The 22,780-nt window shown below is 36.5% G+C and overlaps 1 protein-coding gene across 20 annotated transcripts in view; it reads left to right on the forward strand.

Moving 5' to 3' along the window:
- Positions 1 to 22,780, forward strand: part of KIDINS220 (kinase D interacting substrate 220) — a 96,064-nt gene that overhangs the window by 47,684 nt on the left and 25,600 nt on the right. For 9 of the 20 annotated variants that reach the window (XM_027556137.1, XM_027556138.1, XM_027556140.1 and 6 more), the window contains 4 exons: positions 17,128 to 17,306; positions 18,410 to 18,636; positions 20,921 to 21,034; positions 21,762 to 21,818. In XM_027556137.1, the coding sequence (XP_027411938.1) occupies positions 17,128 to 17,306; positions 18,410 to 18,636; positions 20,921 to 21,034; positions 21,762 to 21,818 (577 nt within the window). The remainder of the gene's footprint in view (positions 1 to 17,127; positions 17,307 to 18,409; positions 18,637 to 20,920; positions 21,035 to 21,761; positions 21,819 to 22,780) is intronic. The other 11 variants (XM_027556134.1, XM_027556143.1, XM_027556144.1 and 8 more) reach the window with 2 other exon arrangements.

The following is a 22,780-nucleotide window of genomic DNA, read 5'->3' on the forward strand; positions in this document are numbered from 1 at the left end:
CAGTTTAATCAAAAAAAGCTTATTAAGTGTCTGCTGGGCCCTGCTGCCAATACTGGAAATACAATGGTGAACAAGTAAGTATGTATTTACTTTTTCACCCAGCAATCCCACTGTGGAAATTTACTCTGAACACACACCTCCACAGTGATAAAATACTTATACATTATTGTGACCTTATTTATTTATTATGTTATTTATTGTGACCTTATCTGTAGCACCATAACTTAACTGCATGTTTTTAGAAACACTAGTTGAATAAATAATGGCACATCTACCATAATAGAGTGTTTTGTAACTGTAGAAAATGAGAAAAAAACTATGATTTGATATGGAGAAATTTTAAGGATACATTAGTAAGTGAAAACTGCAAAATGTGAGAGTATATAACATGCTCTATTTGCGTAAGAAAGAAGGGAGAGTAAGGATATCTACATATAAATATGTAAATATGTATTATTTTTTGTGAAAAAATAAAACAACCTACAGGAAGGAAAAAACAAACTAATAAAAACGTTTACCCGAAGAGGATGCTTAGATGGGGAATGAGATGTACTCTGAATGTGTATTTTTATATGGTTTGCCTTTCATATATTAAAAAAACTAATTCAAAAAGGATAGAAAAAAGCAAACCCTAATATTGAATATAAACAGGAAGAATTGATGCTAATGGTATATGAAATTGATAGTATAACCACACAGAAAAATATTAATACAAACACCTTGGAACTCAGTTTTCTCTTGACTCTTTATTCTTAGTAGAATATACTGAGGACAAAATTAGCTACAACGAAATCTTGAACTTAGTAGGTTTATTGTTGCTAATCGTATTATTGTACTCCTGAAGTCCTTTTGCATGTATTGTAAGATAGAGTAAATGAATGAATAAATTGCTATTCTTGGAAGCCAGTGTTTTCTCTTTGGGAGAAGGGAATACCAATATTGAATGGAAAAAATCAGGAAGAGCACTGTGATATTAGATTGGATTTTGTTGTTGTTAGGTCACTAGGTCGTGTCTGACTCTGTGACCTCATGGACTGCAGTGCACCAGGCTTCCCTGTCCATTATCTCCTGTAGTTTGCTCAGATTCATGTCCATTGAGTTGGTGATGCTATCCAACCATCTCACCCTCTGTCGCCCCCTTTTCTTTTTGCCTTCAATGTTTCCCAGCATCAAGGTCTTTTCCAATGAGTCGGCTCTTCACATGAGGTGGCCAGAGTATTGGAGCTTCAGCTTCAGCATCAGTCTTTCCATTGAATATTCAGGGTTGATTTCCTTTAGGATTGACTGGTTTGATCTCCTTGCAGTTCAAGGGGACTTGAAGACTCTTCTCCAGCCTCACTGTTCATGAGATTTCTCAGGCAGGAATATTGGAATGGGTTGTCATTTCCTTCCTCCAGGGGATCTTCCTGACCCAGGGATTGAACCCAGGTTGCCTGTGTCTCCTGCACTGCAGGCAGATTCTTTACCTGCTGAGCCATCTGGAAAGCATATTGGATTTGGAAATGTTAAATTATTAGCTCATAATTTAAAACGAGATTTTCCCTTGCTTTGCCCAGCGAAAGGGAGCAAAAATATCCCCAAACTGTGAGCCCACCTGGAGCTGGACTCCTTGGAGAAATGGCTAATTCCAGGTCAGAAGCAGGGAAAGCTCAAGGGGAGTCTGCATTTTTGTGCCAGAAACCAAGGAAGGATGTGTTCGAGGACAGCCCGGTTTGCACAGATAGCCACAGGATGTAGTCTGAAGGAGCACCTTTCAAACTTGGGCCCATTTTCACAAAGGAAAATGATAGTAATGGGTTATAACATATCACCAAAAAAAAATCCATGAGTCCATAGTAATACTTAGAAGAGAGCAAACAAGGAATAATTCTTTGTTTTAGAATGCCAGCTAATAAATGTAGAAGGAATGAGTGAAATTTAAAAATTATTATTTTTTAATCCCCAATATAATCATTGATTCAAGCAAGGATCATCAGTGGTTGCAAAAACTACTGGGGGGAAGTTGTTGGGGAACACGAGACCCACGTGATCTCAAAGTGTCACTCTCCAGGTTATGTGCAACCACAGAAGAAATGACCTTGCTGGGAGAGACTTGTCACCAGTTTTAATCAAATAGTCAAGTCTGACATCTAATGGGAGGCATAGCATTGTGTTGTTTAGTTGCTAAGTTGTGTTTGACTCTTCGCAACCCCATGGACTGCAGCACGCCAGGCTTCCCTGTCCTTCACCATCTCCTGGAGTTTGCGCAGATTCGTGTTCATTGAGTCAGTGATGCTATCTAACCATCCCATTCTCTGCCACCCTCTTCTCGTCTTGCCTTCCATCTTTCCCAGCATCAGGCTCATATGACTCTAGATAAAATGCGGTGGAAGGTACCACATCACCTATGTGCTCTTGTTGCCAGCCGTGTTTTACTGTGATCCTAATTATGAGGAAACGGCCAGATGAATCTGAGATGTGGAACACGCTACAAGGCAACTGGCTTAGGTTCCATATTGGCCACTGAGGGAGACTGAAGAGATCCCACAGCCCAAATGCAGTGTGTGAGCTGTGATTGAAATCTATCATAAGAGTAGAGCACTGAAGGGCATTTTGTGGGCAGTTGGGGAATTTGAGTCTTTGAGTTAATGTTAATATCCTTCAGTATGCTAAGGGTGTTTGGGGGACATTCATGGTGAGATATTTAGGTGTGAAATACACTTTCAGATGGTTTGGCAAAAGAAAATATGTATGTGTGTGTAGATGAAGTACCTGGTTCTTATTAAAAAATTTTCCTCTTCCCATGCCTTTTGTTCTCCACAGTGACTGTTCAGTAAATGTTGCTTTGTTAACATTTTTACTTAGGGACATAATTTGAATTAAATGAATCTAAGAGCTGTACTCCTTAGTGCACTCCTGTGATTTTAGTAACCTTTTCACACATGGCAAATTGAAAATCATTTTGTATCTATACATGGCTCTTTTGAAAGCTCTAAGAAAAAAACCTACTATTTTGTTCCGTGGTGGCAGAATGAATCACAAACCACACTTTATTCACTGGTTGATTCTAATGTCAGAATCAGCCAGTACCTCTAAAGGTACGGAGCAAGCGGGTACGAAAGGTGCAGTTTTCATAGTGTGCCCATTCTAGTACATTTTCTTCATGTGATGTGTGTTTAGTGTGGGTCTTTACTGTAGGTTAGGGCTCACATTGTGTCCTTTGTGCTTTTATGTGTTCCAGGGGCTGCCTGAGGAGGTAGGGTAGAGGGACAAACATGCAAAGCATCTAATGCCCTTGAGGAACTTACAGGCACTTATCTACACACATACATACCCTTTTCTTTTGCCAAACCATCTGAAAGTGTATTTCACACCTAAATACTTCAGCATTCCCAAAGACACCATTACCACACACCACACACACACATGTTTTTTTCCTAAACCATTAGAGGGTAAATTATATGCAACATATCTTTTGTCCCTCATCACTCAAGTATATGAGGAATATATATTCTGATTGAAAGTAAAATGTACACATTTGAAATGACTGGAATAAAGTAAAAATGTGATGGCTCAAACAATTAGCCAATTAACAAGTTTTATCAATAATGGGCTGAAACACTGCTTTCTGGATGATAGAAAGCTTTTCAGGCTAAAACTAACGTTCTTTGCTAATAGACCTTTTAAAAGGTATAATTACTTGCCCTTTTAAAACTTTCACACTAATTTCCAGCACTTGAGCCTTAGCTTACATGCCTTCCTAATGTTCGAGGAAGTTCTCAGAAATTTACATTTTAATTAGTTAAAATATATCATATAGACAAAAGAAAATATATTATCACCTGTAGTTCAAAGATAATGGTAAAATTTGACCCTGTTTTTAAATAGAACATTTGTCAAAGAAAAGTTTTGGGCGAAAGTGTATTTTTAATCATAAAAATAGTGTGGAGTGAATTTTTGTAGTGAGAATATGCTATGCCTGTAAATATAGACTATTGTATATTGGAGGTATAATGAGGTAATGAGAACTTTGCTTTGCAATTAAGTTAATCTATTAGACTTCATCTCTTGGTGGGCCTGCCATCCGTGAATGGGTAGAATGCAGGGTGACTTTGAGATGTGTGTCCTTTTTTTTTTTTTTAAAGAAATGACTGTGTCCTATATGCCTTTGTAGCTATTCTAAGGGAAAGAAAAAGACAATTTAGTAAGAATCTTTGAGAGTTCATTAAGGAATTGACTTAAGATGATCTCAAATGAAAAACTATAGGGAGACAGTTTGATCAGTATATCAAAAAACCATATTGGAATATGTTAGACTAACTCAGATGACTGTTCTAGTTAACCATGGTTGAGTTCTTTGATGCTATTGCTTGTCATTTGAATAATAAAATGTTTTATTTATGGCAGACAGAAAGCAGCAGGATATAATTGATATTCATTTATTTTATTAAAGAAATCTGATTTGGTAAAAACAATCAGAAAATAGTATTTTTAACACTAGTAGTAAAATTTTTTTAATCCATAAAAAGCCTCATTTATTTTTATAGCAATTTGATGACACATCTGCTTGCTTTATTCAGCTGAAAAAGAAAATGTTGGTTCTTGGTGTTTGGTAAAATTGCTTTGTTAAATTATTTTCTAAATTGTTCAACTTTTAACAAATGACATTTGATACTAACACTGGAAAGCAATTTCAGCTAATTAAGTAGATCCCTCTGTAAACCATTGGAACATTAAGATGACATACTGTTCATTCAAGATTATTTTAATTGGTACAATTATTGTAATTTTCTTGCAATTATGTGTTGAGCTAAAAGCTTTTGTCTAGATCATTTGAGGGGTTTTTTTTTGTTAACATACATTTAGTAAGAAGAAAAGGAGCAAAATAAAAACTGTAGATAAAGATTTTCTGTCTACTTTTATTGCAGAGTTTTAGACCCCATTATTTTAGTATAAAACTTTATTTCTGGTATTTTTTAGTATTAAGCATTTTAAGCGATGATAGAGGTTTTTGAAAGATCAATTTAAGTAGCTTCCATGAAGGTACTGCTTCAAATGTCTGTTTTGACACTGCTCAGCCAGTTTTTACTTAGAATGATGTGGTCAGAATTAGGCTTGTGGTAGGATAATGTTGTACTTTGTTTTGGTACTTGATTTTTTTTAGAGCAATCGAGTTTTGAGAGAGCTTCAGAATGGTAGCCATTTCCATTTCCCTAAAATAGCTATTTGCTGAGTAGACACTATAGACGTCTAATTTATAAAATTCATCTAAAGTTCAGTATATTTAAACTGTTCAAAGAGTAGTGTTTCTGTACTTACAACATTTTTCATAATAAAACATCATGTTGGATGATACTCAGCCAAACTTTTCATAAGCTTAATTTTATCACTTCTAGCTACTTCACGCCTCTCTTCGCTCTCACTAACTACCTTCCTCTTTCCTTCAAGTTCTGGGTCATTACTGATACCCCTCCCCCCGCCATCACGTGGCCCAGATGATGCACAGGCTTGTTTCCTTTGCATGTGGACGGAAGTTATGAATCTGAATAACGTAAAGAATTGGACGCTGATAGTTTAGATTTGTAAGGAAATTGTCTTACTTGTGGTATGAAGTTCATTCTTGTACTGATGATTTTTTCCTTAATTTAGGTTTGAAATACTGTAAATATTTATTCCCAATACTGTTTCATGCATGCCCTTTTATTGTTTTTTGTAAGTAGTTGAGAATCCTAATGAAATTCTGTATTCTTGATATGTGTTGGTGTTGTCATCATTCCACAGTTAATAATTTACTATCTTGTGTAATTGTAATTTCAATTTTTATTCCCAGAATATTCTTGCCCTTAATGTATATATAATGTAAACACTTTTTTCAGGAGTTCAGTACTTTATCAATATCTTTATTGGCTCAGATGGTAAAGCATCTGCCTGCAATGTGGGAGACCGGGGTTCGATCCCTGGGTTAGGAAGATCCCCTGGAGAAGGAAATGGCAACTCCAGTACTCTTGCCTGGAAAATTCCATGGACTGAGGAGCCTGGTAGGATACAGTCTATGGGGTCGCAAAGAGTTGGACATGACTGAGCAACTTCACTATTTCTTTTCTACTTTCTTTTTTATCTTTAAAAAAAAAAAAACCCTCATCAAATTCTTTGCAAGCTCGTGAAATAATTCTCCATATAGAAAAGGAAACTAAGCAGGTTTGTGTTGAAAAAAAAGATTACAATCTAAAATAGAAATCACATTTTAACAGGATAAAATAAATAACAGTATATTTGCAAGGTTTCATGTGAAGATTGAGCCTTCAAAGAACCGTGAACAAAGATGCCTGTAAATAGATGTAGTGTTGACAGTTAAACATGCATTTCTTGTTGTGTGTTGTTTATTTTTACTCATTGTCTATGTGGAAATTACTTGGAAAACTCAGGTTCCTAAAGATAAATAAAGGTGAAGGGCAGAATTTTTTAGTTTATTTTGATAGGCCTGAAAAATATCTCTACTTTTGTTTGGAGGAAATAAAATGAAACAGAATGAGACATATTTGACTGTTTTTTGAGTTTACCTATTTATATATTTTGCAACTTCTTTGTTTTATCATTGCTACCAGGCTCGTAGTAGCATTCAGTGTCTTTAATAGATACTTTCATTGCAGTTTCTTTTAATATTTGTTTCCTGAACTAGACTGATAACTCCATGAAGTGTAACTTCGTTAAACCTTGCTAAATTCCTTGTTTCTAGACATTCTTGACATAGAGTAGGCGGTGGTAGGTATTTCTGAAAGAATAAAGAAATATGATGATGACATTTGCTTTGGGGAAAGCATGGCGTGGGGGAAGGTGGTAAGTGAGAAGTCACATTTTATCTTGAATACTATCCATACAGACTAGTCCTTTGATTCTAAATGTAGGTGAACATTTTCCTTTGTTATTACAATAGTGGATCCCTGGGTAAGGCACAGAGAAAGTTTTCAGAACACAAAGATTGAATGATGACGTATTTCAGCTAACACCTAGTAGATTCTGCCTTTTGTCAGGTGATAGTGAAAGCAAAGCAGTGTTTTCATAGGCGTTTCCCTGTAGGTGAGTTCAGCTGCATTTCCAAGGTTTCTTACACTCATGATCTTTTCATAAATGCCACAGTTTGTAGTTGCTTTGTATCAGCACACTTTTAGACAAGTTCCTCTCACTTCTGTTTCTGTTTACTGGCTGTTGTCAGTATTGTTCAGAAAGGCCTTTTGACTTAGCTGGACTCTGTTTTTGTTATGCTGAACGTTTTGATTGTGTTCATTCATTAAATATTTATAGAGTTTATTACATGCTGGGCACATGCTAATAAAAGCACTAGCTAGTGCTATTACTTGAGCCCTCAATATATGGATTTACCTAGATTATTTCGTTTAATACCCGTAACTCTGGGAGGCAGGGAGTGGGAGTTACCTAAGACCACACAGCTGTAGCTACTGGAGCTACAGCTTCCTATTTCTGGAAGCCAGCAGGCTGTCTGTGACTACAGAGCTAGACAACTGGTCTGAAATATTAGAAAGACAGAAGTGAACTAATTTTATTTTTATTTCCAGATATAATTTATTCATTTTCAAATGAATATTTAGAATCATTTATTGGGTATCAATGGGAATGTTATAGCAGACATTTTTTGAGAGAATGGAATTTATCTTAATTCCATTTAAAAAAGGCAGACTTCTAACCAACTTATGTAAAACCCCAAATCAATGCTTTATTCAGTTTTGATTGTGTCTGCTAACTGCAGCAGGTTTTGTATGGAAAGCTTAAGAAAAATCAGTTGTGGTATTTGGCACTTAAACAGCTGGTACATCTGAGCCTTTAGACCATTTTTATGTACACTAAGTGGCTGTAATTTTTTCCTTGGTAGCTTTTTTAATAACTTTTCTTTTGCTTTCAATAGGATAAAATTGATTTTTAAAATATTTTCTCATTTAAACTCATAATGCTGTTTTCAGTATTTTATACGAATGTAGAACAGAGAAAGAATTTTAAATGTTTCAAAGTTGTGTGTTTCTAACTTTAACATGAAAAACTAAAATATGGTAATTAAGGCTTTGATATTTGAAAATATTTAAATATTTGAAAACAGTACTTAAAAATCAGTTTTTCTAAAATGTTTTAATATGTAAAATAAAAATATCATTACCTCTGCAGGCTTATAGTTTATTTTATAGTACAGTAAGCATATTATGCACATTTATATTAAAAAACCTATTGAAGGATTCAGATTTGTCAAAAAGATTAAATATACCATTAGAGATCAGGTAGAGATCAATTTTTTCCTGAAATTATTTATTCAGTAGAGGTTTGTAATTTTGGCATTTCAATGTACAATACTTTTAAGACTCTTCAAAATGTAAGAATAGACAAAAGTAACGTATAATAAAAATGCTGTGCTATGCTAAGCCGCTTCAAGTCATGTCCGACTCTTTGTGACGCTATGGACTGTGGCCTGCCAGGCTCCTCTGTCCATGGCATTCTCCAGGCAAGAATACTGGAATGCTTTGTCCGTACCCTCCTCCAGGGGATCTTCTAATGTTAGAAGATGCTCCCTAGTGGAAATACTAAGATAATGGTGAGATGCTGATGTAAAACCTTGAAGCATGTGGCCTTTGTTTGCAATGTCCGAAAAGTCCACAAGGGGGCGGTATTTCACCAGAAACATGGTTAACGTGGTTGACGGAGAAATAAGAGCTAATGCATTTTGCTTTCCCTTTTTCATAGCAGAAAAGCAAGAAAGACACTGAGTTTAATGAATATTTTAGTCTCTGAAGTTCAGCTTTAATTCCTATTATTTAAAGAATTGCTTCTTTAAAGAAAGCCATTCTTTAAATGGCTTATTTAAAGAAAGGACACTTGTAAGCACTGAGAATTATGATCATAAACAAATGAATGAGTATTTGAATGGTATAGTTTTCATTAAGTTGATTGAGAAAAGGGTAGATATGAAAATGAAGAATGTTTTAAATTAATCTTCTTACAAATTTGTGTTTCTATATTAAAATACTAATGTAGCTCTTGGGTTCCATGCTAATTAAACATTAAACTTTTAAGATAACTTATATAATAGAAGTTTTGGTTTAACCTTAGACATATTTATAGGCAGACTTTGAGTGCAGAGCCTTCATTCTCTGCTTGTTATTGAAAGTTTTATTGCAGATTTTTTTTAGTAAATCACTGTGTGATTAGTCGCTTTTTAAGATTTCTTAAAGGCGACAATAACATGAACATTTTCTTATTGCTTTCTAGCACCTCACAGTGCAAGAAATTGGATCTTATTTACTTTTGTTGGAATATTTTAAAATATCGTATAAACTTTTGATCTAAAACAATGAGCTTTGCTTTTTTATAAGTGATAACTGTTTTCATTGAGCCTGTTGTGAAATATGTTGCCTCTCTCTTAACCTCTCAACTGAAGTTTTCTCTTTACTCTAGCTTGAAATCACCATTTTGTTGTCATCTGATCACTTATATGATTCAGGCTTTCCCCCTGCTAGTGGAAACCTTTCTGCAGATTCTGTCTTATGCTGAATCCCAATAAATAAAGCAGAATGAATAGAAATTAATTGAAATTATAACATTTCCTGATGAATTCATTTGGGAAAATGAGCTGTTTTGAAGATTATTAAAATTGAAGTGTATGGACGATGGTTGCAGTTCTGCATTGGTTTACACGTGTATTTGTTTCTGTACTCAGTTTTGACAATGTAATATCAAGAAAATTCTAAATCATGAGTAGATGCAGATGGTAACCAATTTTTAAACTTGCTTTGCAACGGTGGGGTATTTTCAATTAATGTAATTCAGAAATGTGAAAGTTTAATTGGGAATTTTACTTCTTAAGTGACTCATTAATATAATCTAACAGTTGCTCACATTTTTTTTAATAATAGATGAAGTGTTGGGTGCTGCTTCTCTGACGAGGTCCTATCACTTGAAGCATGTCTTTATTATTGCTATTTTTTAACTGGCTTTTGCATTCCATGCTCAGGCATGTGGGGTGGAGTAGTAGTAGTGTCTTGTTTGCATAATTTTGTTAGCAGAAAAGTGCTAGCCTGTATTTTAAAACAGTGAAGGAATTTAAATACATCCACAAATATGGAGGAGAAACTTTATTTCAAAAGTCTGCAAAAAAACTGAAACAAAAAGCCAGTATAACTTGCCAACATAGGCTTATGTGTTGGTCTTCTTCAGTGTGTTATAATATGTAACAGCATTCTACTTTATATTTTTAAGGAGTTAAAAACATGTAAATCATTAATTTAAGAATCATGAGCCAGTGCAAGGAGCAGGGTACAGGCTTGTGAATCGGCAGACACACCCACCAGCTCTTCCCCTTACAGCCAGGCCATGTCAGGCCAGTTGCTTAACCTCTCTGAGCCTCAAGTTCCTCATTTTAAAAACTGAAATAATACTTCGTGGGATGTTGGGAGATAGGAATTATATAAAATACTAGTTTTTAAAAATTCCCTTTATAGCATTTAAATATCTTTTCTGTTAGATTTTATATAAGAAAGGGATACCTTACTCAGAACATTTTACATAATGCCCATGCATGAAGTCAGTGCCTTATCAGGATTTTTGGTGCTATGGAGTGACTTCTGGGATCTTAGCTCCTCTGACCAAGGGAGGCACAAAAGACATATGATGAAATACAACACCCTTTTGGGATAAAAACAGAAAACTAGGAGTAGAAGGGAATTTACTCAGCATGGTAAAGGGCACGTGGGGAAAATTTTTAAAAATTTCAAAGTTAGCCAAAGAAAGGAAATAATAATGATTAGAGTGGAAATAAATAAAATAGAGAATAAAGTAGCATCAGTGAGAATTGGTGAAAACGAAAACTCTTTGCAGAGATCAACAAAATTTACAAGTCTTTCACTAGATTGACAGGAAAAAATAAAAGAGAAGACAGAATTAACTAAAATCAGAAATTGTGGATGTTACCACTCATTCTACAGAAATAAAAAGGATTGCAGAATACTCAAGGGAGGCACAAAAGACATATGATGAAATACAACACCCTTTTGGGATAAAAACAGAAAACTAGGAGTAGAAGGGAATTTACTCAGCATGGTAAAGGGCACGTGGGGAAAAGCCCACTGCCAACAGACTCAGTGATGACAAAATGACAAGCTTCCCCCTAAAGACAGGAATAGGACAAGGGTGCCTCCTGCTATGGGCAGAATGTACCCCGCAAAATTCATGTGTTGAGACCTTACTCCCCAGTGTGATGGTACTTGGAGGTGAAACGTTTGGGAGGTTTAGTGAGGTCATGAGGGGCAAGTCCTTATGATGGAATTGATGTCATTATAAAAAAAATCATAGAGCTAGCTGCAAATCAGAGAGAGGGTTCTCATCAGAACCTGATCATACTCTCAAACCGCATGAGGAATAAATATTGTTCAAGCCCCAGTCTGTGAGATCCTATTAGAGAAATCTCAGTTGACTTAAATCACCTGCTCTCACCACTGCTGATCGGCATTATCCTGGAAGTTCTGGCTAGCACAGTTAGACAAGAAACAGAAATAAATGGATCCATTTGGAAATAAGGAAGTGAAAATACCTCTGGTCACAAATGACGTAGTGCTGTATGTAGAAAATCCCAAAGAATTTCACAAGAAAGCTAATAGAGCTGATAAATTTGGCTGTGTTTCAGGATACAGATCAGCACAAAAATTAGCTGAGAGTTTTTATACACCTGAAATGAACAATCTGAAAGGAAATTAAGAAAACAATTGTATTTACTATAGTGGCTGGAAGAATAAAATATCCAGGAAAAATTTTGCCCATTGAGGTAAAGACTTGTACACTGAAAACTACAAAACATTGGTTAATTAAAGTAGTTCTGAAGAAATGAAAAGATATGCCATGTTCGTGGATAGGAAGACTAAATATTGTCCATGTTACCCAAAGTGATTTACAGATTCAGTGTAATCCCTTTCAAAATTCCAGTAACCTTTTTTTTTTTTTTTTTAAGCTGAAACCTGATCCTTAGATTCATAATACTGGAGTGGGTAGCCTTTCTTTTCTCCAGGGGATCTTCCCAACCCAGGGATCGAACCCAGGTCTCCCACATTGCAGGTGGATTCTTTAGCAGTTGAGCTATCAGGAATGACCTATATGAAATTGGAAGGGATCCCAAATAGCTAAAACAATCTTGAAAAGGAACAAAGTTGGAGAACTCTTTCTTGATTTTAAAACTTACTACAGGGACTTCCTTTGGAGAAGGCAGTGGCACCCCATTCCAGTAATTTTGCCTAGAAAATCCCATGGACGGGGGAGCCTGGTGGGCTGCAGTCCATGGGGTCGCTGGAGTTGGACACGACTGAGCAACTTCACTTTCACTTTTCACTTTCATGCAATGGAGAAGGAAATGGCAACCCACTCCAGTGTTCTTGCCTGGTGAATCCCAGGGACGGGGAAGCCTGGTGGGCTGCCGTCTATGGGGTCGCACAGAGTTGGACATGACTGAAGTGACGCAGCAGCACAGGGACTTCCTTAGTGGCCCACTGTTTAAGATTCTGCCTTCCAGTGCGTGGGGAATGGGTTTGATCCCTGGTCGGGGGGCTAAGGTCCCAAATTCTGTAGGGTACAGCCAAAAATTTAAAAAAAAAAAAAACAAACTTACTACAAAGCTGCCACAGAACACTGTGGCACTGACATAAGGAGAGACATAATGGAATAGAATTGAGAGTCCAGACGTAAAATAAGTTCTCACATCTACAGCCAGTTAAGCTGTAGAAAGGTTGCCAAGTCCATTCATTGAGGGGAAGAATAGTCTACAAGAAATGATATTGGAACAGCTAGATTTCCACATGTGAAAGAATGAAGTTGGACCCTTATTTCACACCATGTGCAAAAATTAACAGGAATGGGTCAATGTACTTTTTCCCAAGCCCAAGGTTTTTTCCAATCAGAAAGGATAATTAAAGTGAAAATTATTTTAAAAGAATAGAGTTCTTTGGGAGCAATACTTTTTTGTGTGTAGTTTTTTCACTCTGCAGATTATTTATTAAGCAAAAGTGATATGATGGCTCTATGTGCTAAGCATTCGAAATATACAACCAAACTTGTCTTTAGCTTTAATGGAGTTTATCTTCTAGCAGGGTAGATAAGCATTAATAAAATTATTTCACTCTTGAATAACAACATGCTGATTGTGATATGTATATGCAAGGAAGCATATGTGGTTTGAGCTTTGTAGTAGAGGAATACAGTGTAGTTTCACGGAGGACTCCCTGAAGAGGGGGAGCTGAGTGGAGAGACAGAGGATGAGTAGGAATTAACCTGGTTAAGACCAGGAAGGGGAGAGTGTGGCCAGCTCCTGACGTGTTCTAGGGGTTTTGATTGTCTCCAGATAGTAACGGGCTTAATTTTATCATTTTATTTTTTGTTTCTGACCCTTTGGCTACAGTGCTGAGTGGCGGTTTTCTGTCTCTTTGTTTCATCTGTGTTCCAGGATGCCCATGGTGCTCGCTCTGTGCACAGAGAGAATTTAGCAAATGTGCACTCACTGATCAAAGTAATAAAATTCTGAGGCAGTGAAGAGTTTTCCGTTTTTAAATTTTTAAAGAAAATGTATCTTAATTTTTAACCTCTTATGATTAAATAATGACATTATCAAGCAGCTACTTTTAGACAAAATATGGTAAATAACACCTTGATAATGATGATCTTAGAACCTATTTATATTTTGATTTAAAATAGAATTTTTTTCCATGTAATTTAAAACCTTATTTTGAATGGAAGTGATATGAATGGCTTATGTACTTTCTGCCAAGGAATTAATACGGACTTCCTAGAAACCACTGTCATTTATAATCAAAATGCTTTTGACTTACATTGACGTTGGCATTAACAAGTTCTGCTAGATTGGTAGCATAGAAAGAAAGTGCATTTAAACTTACTGGGAGATCGTTGATGCCTGAGGCTTTATAATGCTTTCTGTGGGCCATTTAACTGCTGGCAACTTTAATTCACATGATTCATAATACTGGAAATTTAAATTCACTGTTAATTGAAAAGTGAAGTTACTTAAATTCTTTAAATACTAACCTTTGGGAAAAACATCTGAAAAATAAAAGCACATATGATTTTGGTGGCCTACTGCCAAAAGATTATCATTTACATAAATATCTCCTTCAGTAAAAGAGTTTAATGTATTGAGCTCAAAAGGTTAGAATAGAGACTTCAATCTGGAAACCAGCAGTAGACTGTTGGCTTGTGAACAGCAGTATTGTTCATCATATTGAGAACACTGTTCACATTCAAGCTTAAGCAGAGCTGGCATTAAAATTCAGTTAATTTGTTTCATGTGACTTGTCAGCTGTGTGTTTTTATCTAAATCTTTCTAGCTTCTCTTCTTAGCATTTATGTTAAACCCCTGAAATAGACAAACTACCTTTTTAACTGTTTAAGCTCTTGATACTTTGGCCGTTTCTGCAAAGTGATTTGCAGAAATCTGGGGATTCCATGAAACCATTCTCTTAAGTTTTCCATTTCATTTTAAATATACTTAATAATTGGTTTGAAAGTCAGCTTAATTTATTGGCCTCCTGGGTGGTGCTACTGGTAAAGAACCTGCCTGCCAATGCAGGAGGCGTAAGAGACTCAGGTTCCATCTCTGGGTCAGGAAGATCCCCTGGAGAAGAAAATGGCAACCCACTCCAGTGTTCTTGCCTGAGTAAGCCGATGGACAGCAGAGCCTGGCGGGTTATAGTCCCTGAGGTAGCAAAGAGTTGGACACGACTGAAGCAGCTTCGCACACACGCTATCCTGTTTCAGAGGGCTGTTCTGGTTTGTGCACATGTGCATGACCCCATAAAAGGGACTTCCTAAAATTCATTAAGATGCAATTGCTGTCCCTGTTTCCTCACCAGCACCCTGTTCTGTTCTTGTTTGCTGATTATGGTCTCTGGATTTCCCCTTAGATGGCTTTTAATAAATGGCTGCTAGTCAAATGGTGAGCCTGAGGAATAAAATGCTGGTCCCAGAGAAATCATGTTGCTGTAACCAGTATTAGAGTCAGATCCCATTTTACTTTTTTTGAAGGGCAGGAAAATCTTTCTGTTTCTCTGAAACTAGGCTTACTATAATCTCACAGTTAATATTATTAGCTAATTGGGAATTGAGTGTTTTGAGGATATCTTCAAGTTTACAGTGATTTTAAAATAGCTTTTGAGGTGTAATCAACATACAAGAAATGGCCATATTTAAATTGTCCAGTTCCTGAAGTTTCGATATATATCTATAGCCACCAAATCACCACCACCACCAAGAGAGAAGACACGTGACTTCCAAAAGTCTCCTCCCATTCTTATGAAGTCTCTCCTGTTGCCTCTCTCCCCTCATCCCTGACTCCACAGCAAACCCTTATCCTCTTTCTGTCACTATAGATTAGTTTTTATTTTCTAGTTTTGTATAAATGAAAAAAATACAGCTGTTCTTTATTTGCTATATTCTTTCACGCAACATAATTTACTATGAGATTTATCAATGTTGTAGATATATAAATAAGTCCATTCCTTTTTATTGCTAAGTAGTATTCCATTATATGGATATACCACAAATTATTTATCTCTTCATTGTTAACAGACATTGGGTTATATCCAGGTTTTTCCATCCATCTCCTTGTCTTTTAAGTTCCTTCACATTTTCCATTCTTTTCTCTCTCTCTGATGTATTTTTACTTACTGCCTCAGATTAGCCCATGACCTTGCATGTAGTGGGTTGAAACCTATGGAATTGTCAGTAGTTTACCATTTTGACCTACAAAATTGGCAGTTTTGTATAGTTCAACATAGAAGTGTTTTTAATTTTTAAAGTAGTTTTTAATGAATGTCACTTTTTTTACGTTTAAGACCTCTGCCTGATTTACTTATAAATTTAGCTATGTAAAAAGTTATGCATAATGAAAAATAGACTGATACTATATTAGTAGTTATTGTGTCTGGTTGGTAAAATTATGTGGTTTTTTTAACCCCTTCTGTTCTTTTGTACTTCTTTGTCTTATATGTATGCTTATATAGTAAGCACCAGAGAAGGCGATGGCACCCCACTCCAGTACTCTTGCCTGGAAAATCTCATGGGCGGAGGAGCCTGGTAGGCTGCAGTCCATGGGGTCGGGAAGAGTCAGAAACAACTGAGCGACTTCACTTTCACTTTTCACTTTCATGCACTGGAGAAGGAAATGGCAACCCACTCCAGTGTTCTTGCCTGGAGAATCCCAGGGACGGGGGAGCCTGGTGGGCTGCCGTCTATGGGGTCGCACAGAGTTGAACATGACTGAAGCGACTTAGCAGCAGCAGCATAGTAAGCATAGATTACTTTATATTTTCTAATAGAAAATAAAACCTTTTTTAAAAATGGAAAAATCTATGCATTTTTCTAGTTTGCATAATTTATTTAGAAATTATTCTTTATTTTTCTTTTCTTTTGCAAGAATCATGGCATTTTAGGGACTTCTCTGGTGGTCCAGTGGTTAAGACTTCATGTTTCTGCCACAGGAGACAGGAAGAGACCCCTGGTCAGGGAACTGAAGTCTCACATGCTATGTGGTGCAGCCAAACAATAAAAAATTTTTTTAAAAAAGAGCCATGACATTTTATAATAAAACATGATTTTTAGAGTCAGTTAGATTCTCTCATGTCACGTGACTTAGGCAGACTGTTGAGTTTGTCTGAGGCCACTGTTCATGTGTGTAAAGTGGTAACTCAGTCTTCACTGTGAGGTAATCATTAACATGTTACTGTCCTTTTTCTGTTTTCCCTGCCCAAATTCTGCCTTTGGTTATGAAAGTCACTCAGTCGTGTCTGACTCTTTGTGACCCCATGGACCGTAGCCCACCAGGCTCCTCTGTCCGTGGAATTCTCCAGGCGAGAACATTAGAGTGGGTTGCCATTCCCTTCTTTTTTGGTTAAGGCAATATAATTCTAACCTCACACTTGTCGCCTTAGTAATTTTGAAAATGTACCATTTATTTTGTTCCTTTTTCTTTAAAAAAATTAATGAGAGCAAACTGGGTAATGTGTTATTTATTTTTATAAATAACACATTTTTAAGTTCCATGCAGAATTTGCCTAATAATGATTATAATGACCATCTTCATTTGTTTTTTGTTTGAAGAATATCAAAGAATATTCCAACAACTAAAGATGTTGAGCCACTGCTTGAAATAGATGGAGATATAAGAAATTTTGAAGTGTTTTTGTCTTCAAGGACCCCAGTTCTTGTGGCTCGAGATGTGAAAACCTTTTTGCCATGCACTGTAAATCTGGACCCCAAACTGCGGGAGATTATTGCAGGTGGGTATCAGTAATAAATTTAATTTGCCCTCTCTGGAAGTGCTAAAAAATTTTCCCGTTTCTAACTTGGCTGTATAAGTTTCTCCTGCTCCAAGAAAAAAATGGGAAATATTGAACCAAGCACCACCGGGGAGAGTTAATGAAACTGAAGATGGGCGTCTCAGCATCCTTTGGGAACGCTGGGAAAATGCTGTTTGTTAAATTGACCTTATTATGTTTCCCAGCCTACACACCTGAAGCATCACTGGAATCAAATTCCTTTTACTACACAGTTACCACTTCAAGCTGTCAACCCACTGTGATTTTTCTGTCACCAGTCTTCTGTCTTTAATAGGGATCTGCATCCAGAGCAGTAAGAAAGTTGATATTCCTTTCAAAGGTTAAATCTGTGGACTAGAACTTGATGATAATAACGTGAAGGTTTTGGATAAGTTAAAGTTGCTCTTGAGGCACTGCTGTATGCTCACGAAAACACACACTCAACCTTCATTGAAACACACACTCGTTTGTGTGATACAGTACTGCTGACCCACCTTTGCATTTTCCATGAATTATGGAGAGGGAGAGACACTGTATTTTCATATGTTCTTTTTTAAAATACCTGTTATAAGTTGTCTGAGGTGTATTTTCTGACTGTGGAAGTGTTGGTGGTTGTTCAGAGGTGGACGTGTCATATGGTTTGCAAACCCACAGTCTTAGCTAACATTGTACTTACTACACAAGGATGAATTGCTAATATTTAGCAAAACTGTGTCAGAAGAATTGTTAGGATAGCACAAATACCTTGAAAAGTCAGAAAAAAAATTCAGAATTCTGGTAACCGAAGAGAATACAGACGTTGGTGACTTTTCACATGGTGAAAAAAACTTTTATGCGAAGTAGTTGAGTGCCTCTTACTAAGAATGTCTGTGGAGTATTCAGAGTTCCCTGTCTGTTCTGTAAAGCCAGTTGGAATCTTTGGCAAGAGTGATATAATCAGTCATGTTTTCTGTCCGGTAACTAAAGGAGGAAGTGGTAATTGGACTAGTTACTAATGTTCTATTTTCTTTGGTTACTAATGTTCTATTTTCTTTTGCCTTCTGGGGTATCATTTAATCTCTTAGATGTTCGTGCTGCAAGAGACCAGATTAATATTGGAGGACTTGCGTATCCCCCGCTACCTCTGCACGAGCCTCCCCCTCGACCGCCGTCCGGCTACAGTCAGCCAGCGTCTGTCTGCTCTTCGTCCACCTCCTTCAATGGGCCATTCGGGGGAGGGGTTGTGTCGCCGCAGCCTCATAGCAGCTACTACAGCGGCATGACAGGACCCCAGCACCCCTTCTACAACAGGGTAAGCAAGTGCCCGGCATCTTAAATTGAAGAATTTCTTCCAGGAAAAGGCTAGAAGTGTTCTGCTAATGGAGTCTGTTACCATTTTGAAACTGTACTTTAGCTGTAAAGACAAAAAATGTTGTTTGAATGTAATATTTTTTAAAAATCAGAAGATTTTTGAATCTTAACAGGTTCTAGATCTCAATTGAGTCTGAATAGTAGAGATGCTTTTTGCTTTGATTTATTGTCCTGATAAGAAAGTGAACTCTGTGGGGTCAGCAGTGACTGTTCTGAGCTTCAAAGCAATCTGAAATTCTCTTGGTTTCTAAACAGATGTTCCATTTGTTGTATCTTGTATAATAACTTATATTGGCATTCAAAACAATGATAATTTTTAGTTCAGTAAACCTATATTCAATGTGATACAGCTTTTAAATGTGAGATAATGGTGGGTCCTAGTGCTTGAAGGAGGACTCAGATGCTATTGGCCAGATAGCATGTAGTCTATTTCTAGAGCTTTATTTCACACTACCTTCAGTCATGTATAATTATTTTCATACTATAAATATAATTTCTACTTCAAATGATGAGAGCACAAATTCATTATCAGCAGTATTCAGACCCTGTCGAGTTTAGTAGCTCCAAGCTATCCTCATTTTAATGGTCTTGAACACTAATATTTTCTGTAGGAAAACAGAACAACGGCCCTACTATTATATTGGGTTGGTCAAAAAGTTTGTTCAAGCTTTGCCATAAGATGGTATGGAAAGGCCTGAATGAACTTTTTGACCAACCCAATATTTTCTGCAACTGAACTCTAAAATCCATTGTTTCTTTATTTTTGTTGTCTCCCTCTTTAGTCTGAAGTGAGAAAACATAGGGGCTAGCATTCACAGATGGAGAAGGAAATGGCAATCCACTCCAGTATTCTTGCCTGGAGAATCCCAGGGACGGGGGAGCCTGGTGGGCTGCCGTCTATGGGGTCGCACAGAGTTGGACACAACTGGAGCGACTTAGCAGCAGCAGCAGCAGCAGCATTCACAGAAGCCAATGCATGCCTAAATAAACTTTCAGTAAGCTAGAAAGAGAAATTTGAATAAACGTGGCAAAGAAGAAATTCTAGAGTTTAAATTTTTCAGTTTTTGAGAAATGGTAGCCATGTAAGTAATTAGGTATACCATCTTTAGAGGTCTTATGAATGTTATTCCATCCTTTTACTCAAATAAGGAGGAAAAGGTGGAATGATAGCATTTGATAACATACTTCATCTCTGTAAACTTTAACTGAGTGCTAGGAAGTGTGAAATTCAGGTTTTTATTTAGCAGTCCTGAAATCTGCTGTAATTTTACATAAATGTCTCAACCAATAATCAGATGACATTTGATGTTTTGAGACCAAGAAGTTTTTTTTGTAATTATCATACCATCTAGGTGGAGACTTTGTGTTCACTAATTTCATGTGAACAACAATGATGTACGATGCTTTAGTAGTGTTTTATTATTTTTAAAACATTAAAAAATTCTTATGCTTTTAGATTTAGTTATTTTTTGTCTGAAAGTTAAAAGCTGAACAATTTTCTTAAAATGGCAGGAATGAAAAAGGTAAGGGAAGGTGTTACATCAGTGTAATGAAGTTTAATATGTTTTAATCTTTATTTTTAGCCCATATAATCTGATAGCTCCGGTTTATATGAAGCTGGCTATAGATAAATCCTATAGTTATAGATTTCCTCTAAACAGTGGATTTCCCTTTTAAATAATATCCTTGCTTATTTAGCAGATAGCATAAACTCCAGGGTATAAAGTAAAATCTAGCAACTTGGAGTAATAATATTCCTGAAATCCATGCTAGGAGGTTCTTAAATAATTCAGACTGTTTTTTTGGTCTTAGTTAAGGCTAATCTTTTTTTGGTAAAGAATAATACTCAATTGAGATTCTATTCTGCTTTTTTTTGGGTGAGATTGTGAGTTAATATTTGTATTTGTAAATCACTTAGAACCTGACACATGGTAAACCGCCCATAAAAGTGTTAAATGTAAAGAGAAACTCTGGTGTCAACTTGTAAAGTACAAAACTTTAGTTGCTTTATAAAAAGATTGTATTAAATCAACAATATAAAAATTTAAATAATATGACTTAAGTTTGGGTTTGATATCTTATAGAATATGAGTGAGGCATTTTTTTCTTCTGTTTTGTCACTTGCATTTAAAAATTTGGAGTTGTATTTTGTTGGTTAGTTTCATTTGATAAAGCTCATTATACTTTGATTTTGGTAATTGTTTTGTCACGTGTTTTCTCCATAGCCATTCTTTGCCCCCTACCTTTACACGCCAAGGTACTGCCCTGGCGGCTCCCACCATCTCATCTCACGTCCATCAGTAAAAACGAATTTGCCCAGAGATCAGAGCAATGGCCTAGTAAGTATAAAAAAGGGTAATTAAGTATTACAGTCAGCAATAGAAGTTTGCTTATTTCCTTTCTGTAGTAAAAGCACAACTTATTTTATAAATAGTTTCAAGAAACATAACCTATTACTAACACAAAATGTATTTTGTTTTCATTTTGGTCAGGATCTATGGAAGGAAAATGACTAGCAGCCTCAGGGAATGAATGACGAGTTGTTTACAACCAGAGTTTCTGGCCTAAAATGTATTGTTTGTTATCAAACTTTTACAACTAAACTTTTACATCTGCTTATATCTGATTTCTTTTTAAAGCACATTCATATATGGTATCTTTATCTATCTAAATATATGCTAGCCCTATGTATAAAAAGTAGCGCATATATTGGAGGAACACTTTTATTGAATAGCAGGAATTAAATAGGGCAAGGAAATTATCCAGATGTACTATTAACTCAAATCCAAAGCGAAATACATTTGGGCCTAAAATTCTACGTGTTACTGATGATAAACTTAGTTTACCAATTTAAAGAAAGACATTTCCCTGCTAATTTTTTTTTAATTAGGAGGTAAAAGCTTTAGAACTTAAACTGTTATTTAAATTTAAAAATAATATCATTGAAAAGAGTCTGATCACATTCAGGTGTCACTGTCACATATTATTTTAGCATCCTGTTCATTCATCATCCTTGTTTGGCTCAGCCCGTCACCTTTCACCCACACTCTTGTTTTGTGTTGCTAGGAAGTTATCAAGGAGGATGCTGCTGAGGGCCTTTCTTCACCCACAGACTCCTCGAGGGTAATGGAGTAGTCTTGTGGTGTGGACCGCGAGCCTCTCCCGCTTTTGCAGCAGTAACGACTCTTAATCGTGATGACAGCAGTTCACTAACTCTGCATTTGTGGTGTGATGGGCTGCTAGTGTAGAGTAGCTGAGTACTAATAATTATAGCTCACGGATTAATTAAAAAGCTAATGTTTAACTTTACCCTTCATTTCCTCCTGCTTTTCCCCTTTTTCAATGACGTGGGGTAGGTTTTGTATTTTTTCTTTTTTGGTCGTCCAGTAAGGAAGGGGTTCTTCCAGCAACCATCAGGAGCATTCACTTGGTGGTATTTGTTCCTTAATGTTGGGCCTTATTTTCACATTTGCCTGTTTTTTTTCCTGAAGTTGGTACTGCACATGTAGAATATTTTTGAAAATATTCATAATTGACCTTGAGACTACAAAAAAGACATTGTGAACTAGTTTGATGTAGACCAGGAATGGATCCTCAGTGACTCATGCTTAATCTCAGTGCCCACACTTAGTGTAAATTCAGTGCTGCTACAGTGCTACTTTTATTTATCTATATACAGTTGATCCTTAAACAGTGCAGGAATTGGGGCACTGACCCTCCTACCAGCCTAAAATCCTAGGAGTCTAAATTAGAAACTAGAACTTATAGTCAGCCCTCCAGTGTAAATCTTTCATCCTGATCTGTGGTTCTGTGTCTCTGGATTCAGACAACCTCAGATTGTGTGTGTTTGGGTGTCAGTCGCTCAGTCATGTCTGACTCTTTGCAACCCCATGGACTGTAGCCCACCAGGCTCTTCTGTCCATGGAATTCTCCAGGTGAGAATACTGGAGTGGTTTGCCATGCCCTTCTTCAGGGGATCTTCCCAACCCAGGAATCGATAGAACCTAGGTCTGCTGCATTGCAGGCAGATTCTTTGCTGTTAGTACTGTTATATTTACCACTGAAAAAAATCGGCATGTAAGTGG

Source organism: Bos indicus x Bos taurus, chromosome 11 (assembly GCF_003369695.1).
Source record: "Bos indicus x Bos taurus breed Angus x Brahman F1 hybrid chromosome 11, Bos_hybrid_MaternalHap_v2.0, whole genome shotgun sequence".
Taxonomy (NCBI): Eukaryota; Metazoa; Chordata; class Mammalia; order Artiodactyla; family Bovidae; genus Bos; species Bos indicus x Bos taurus.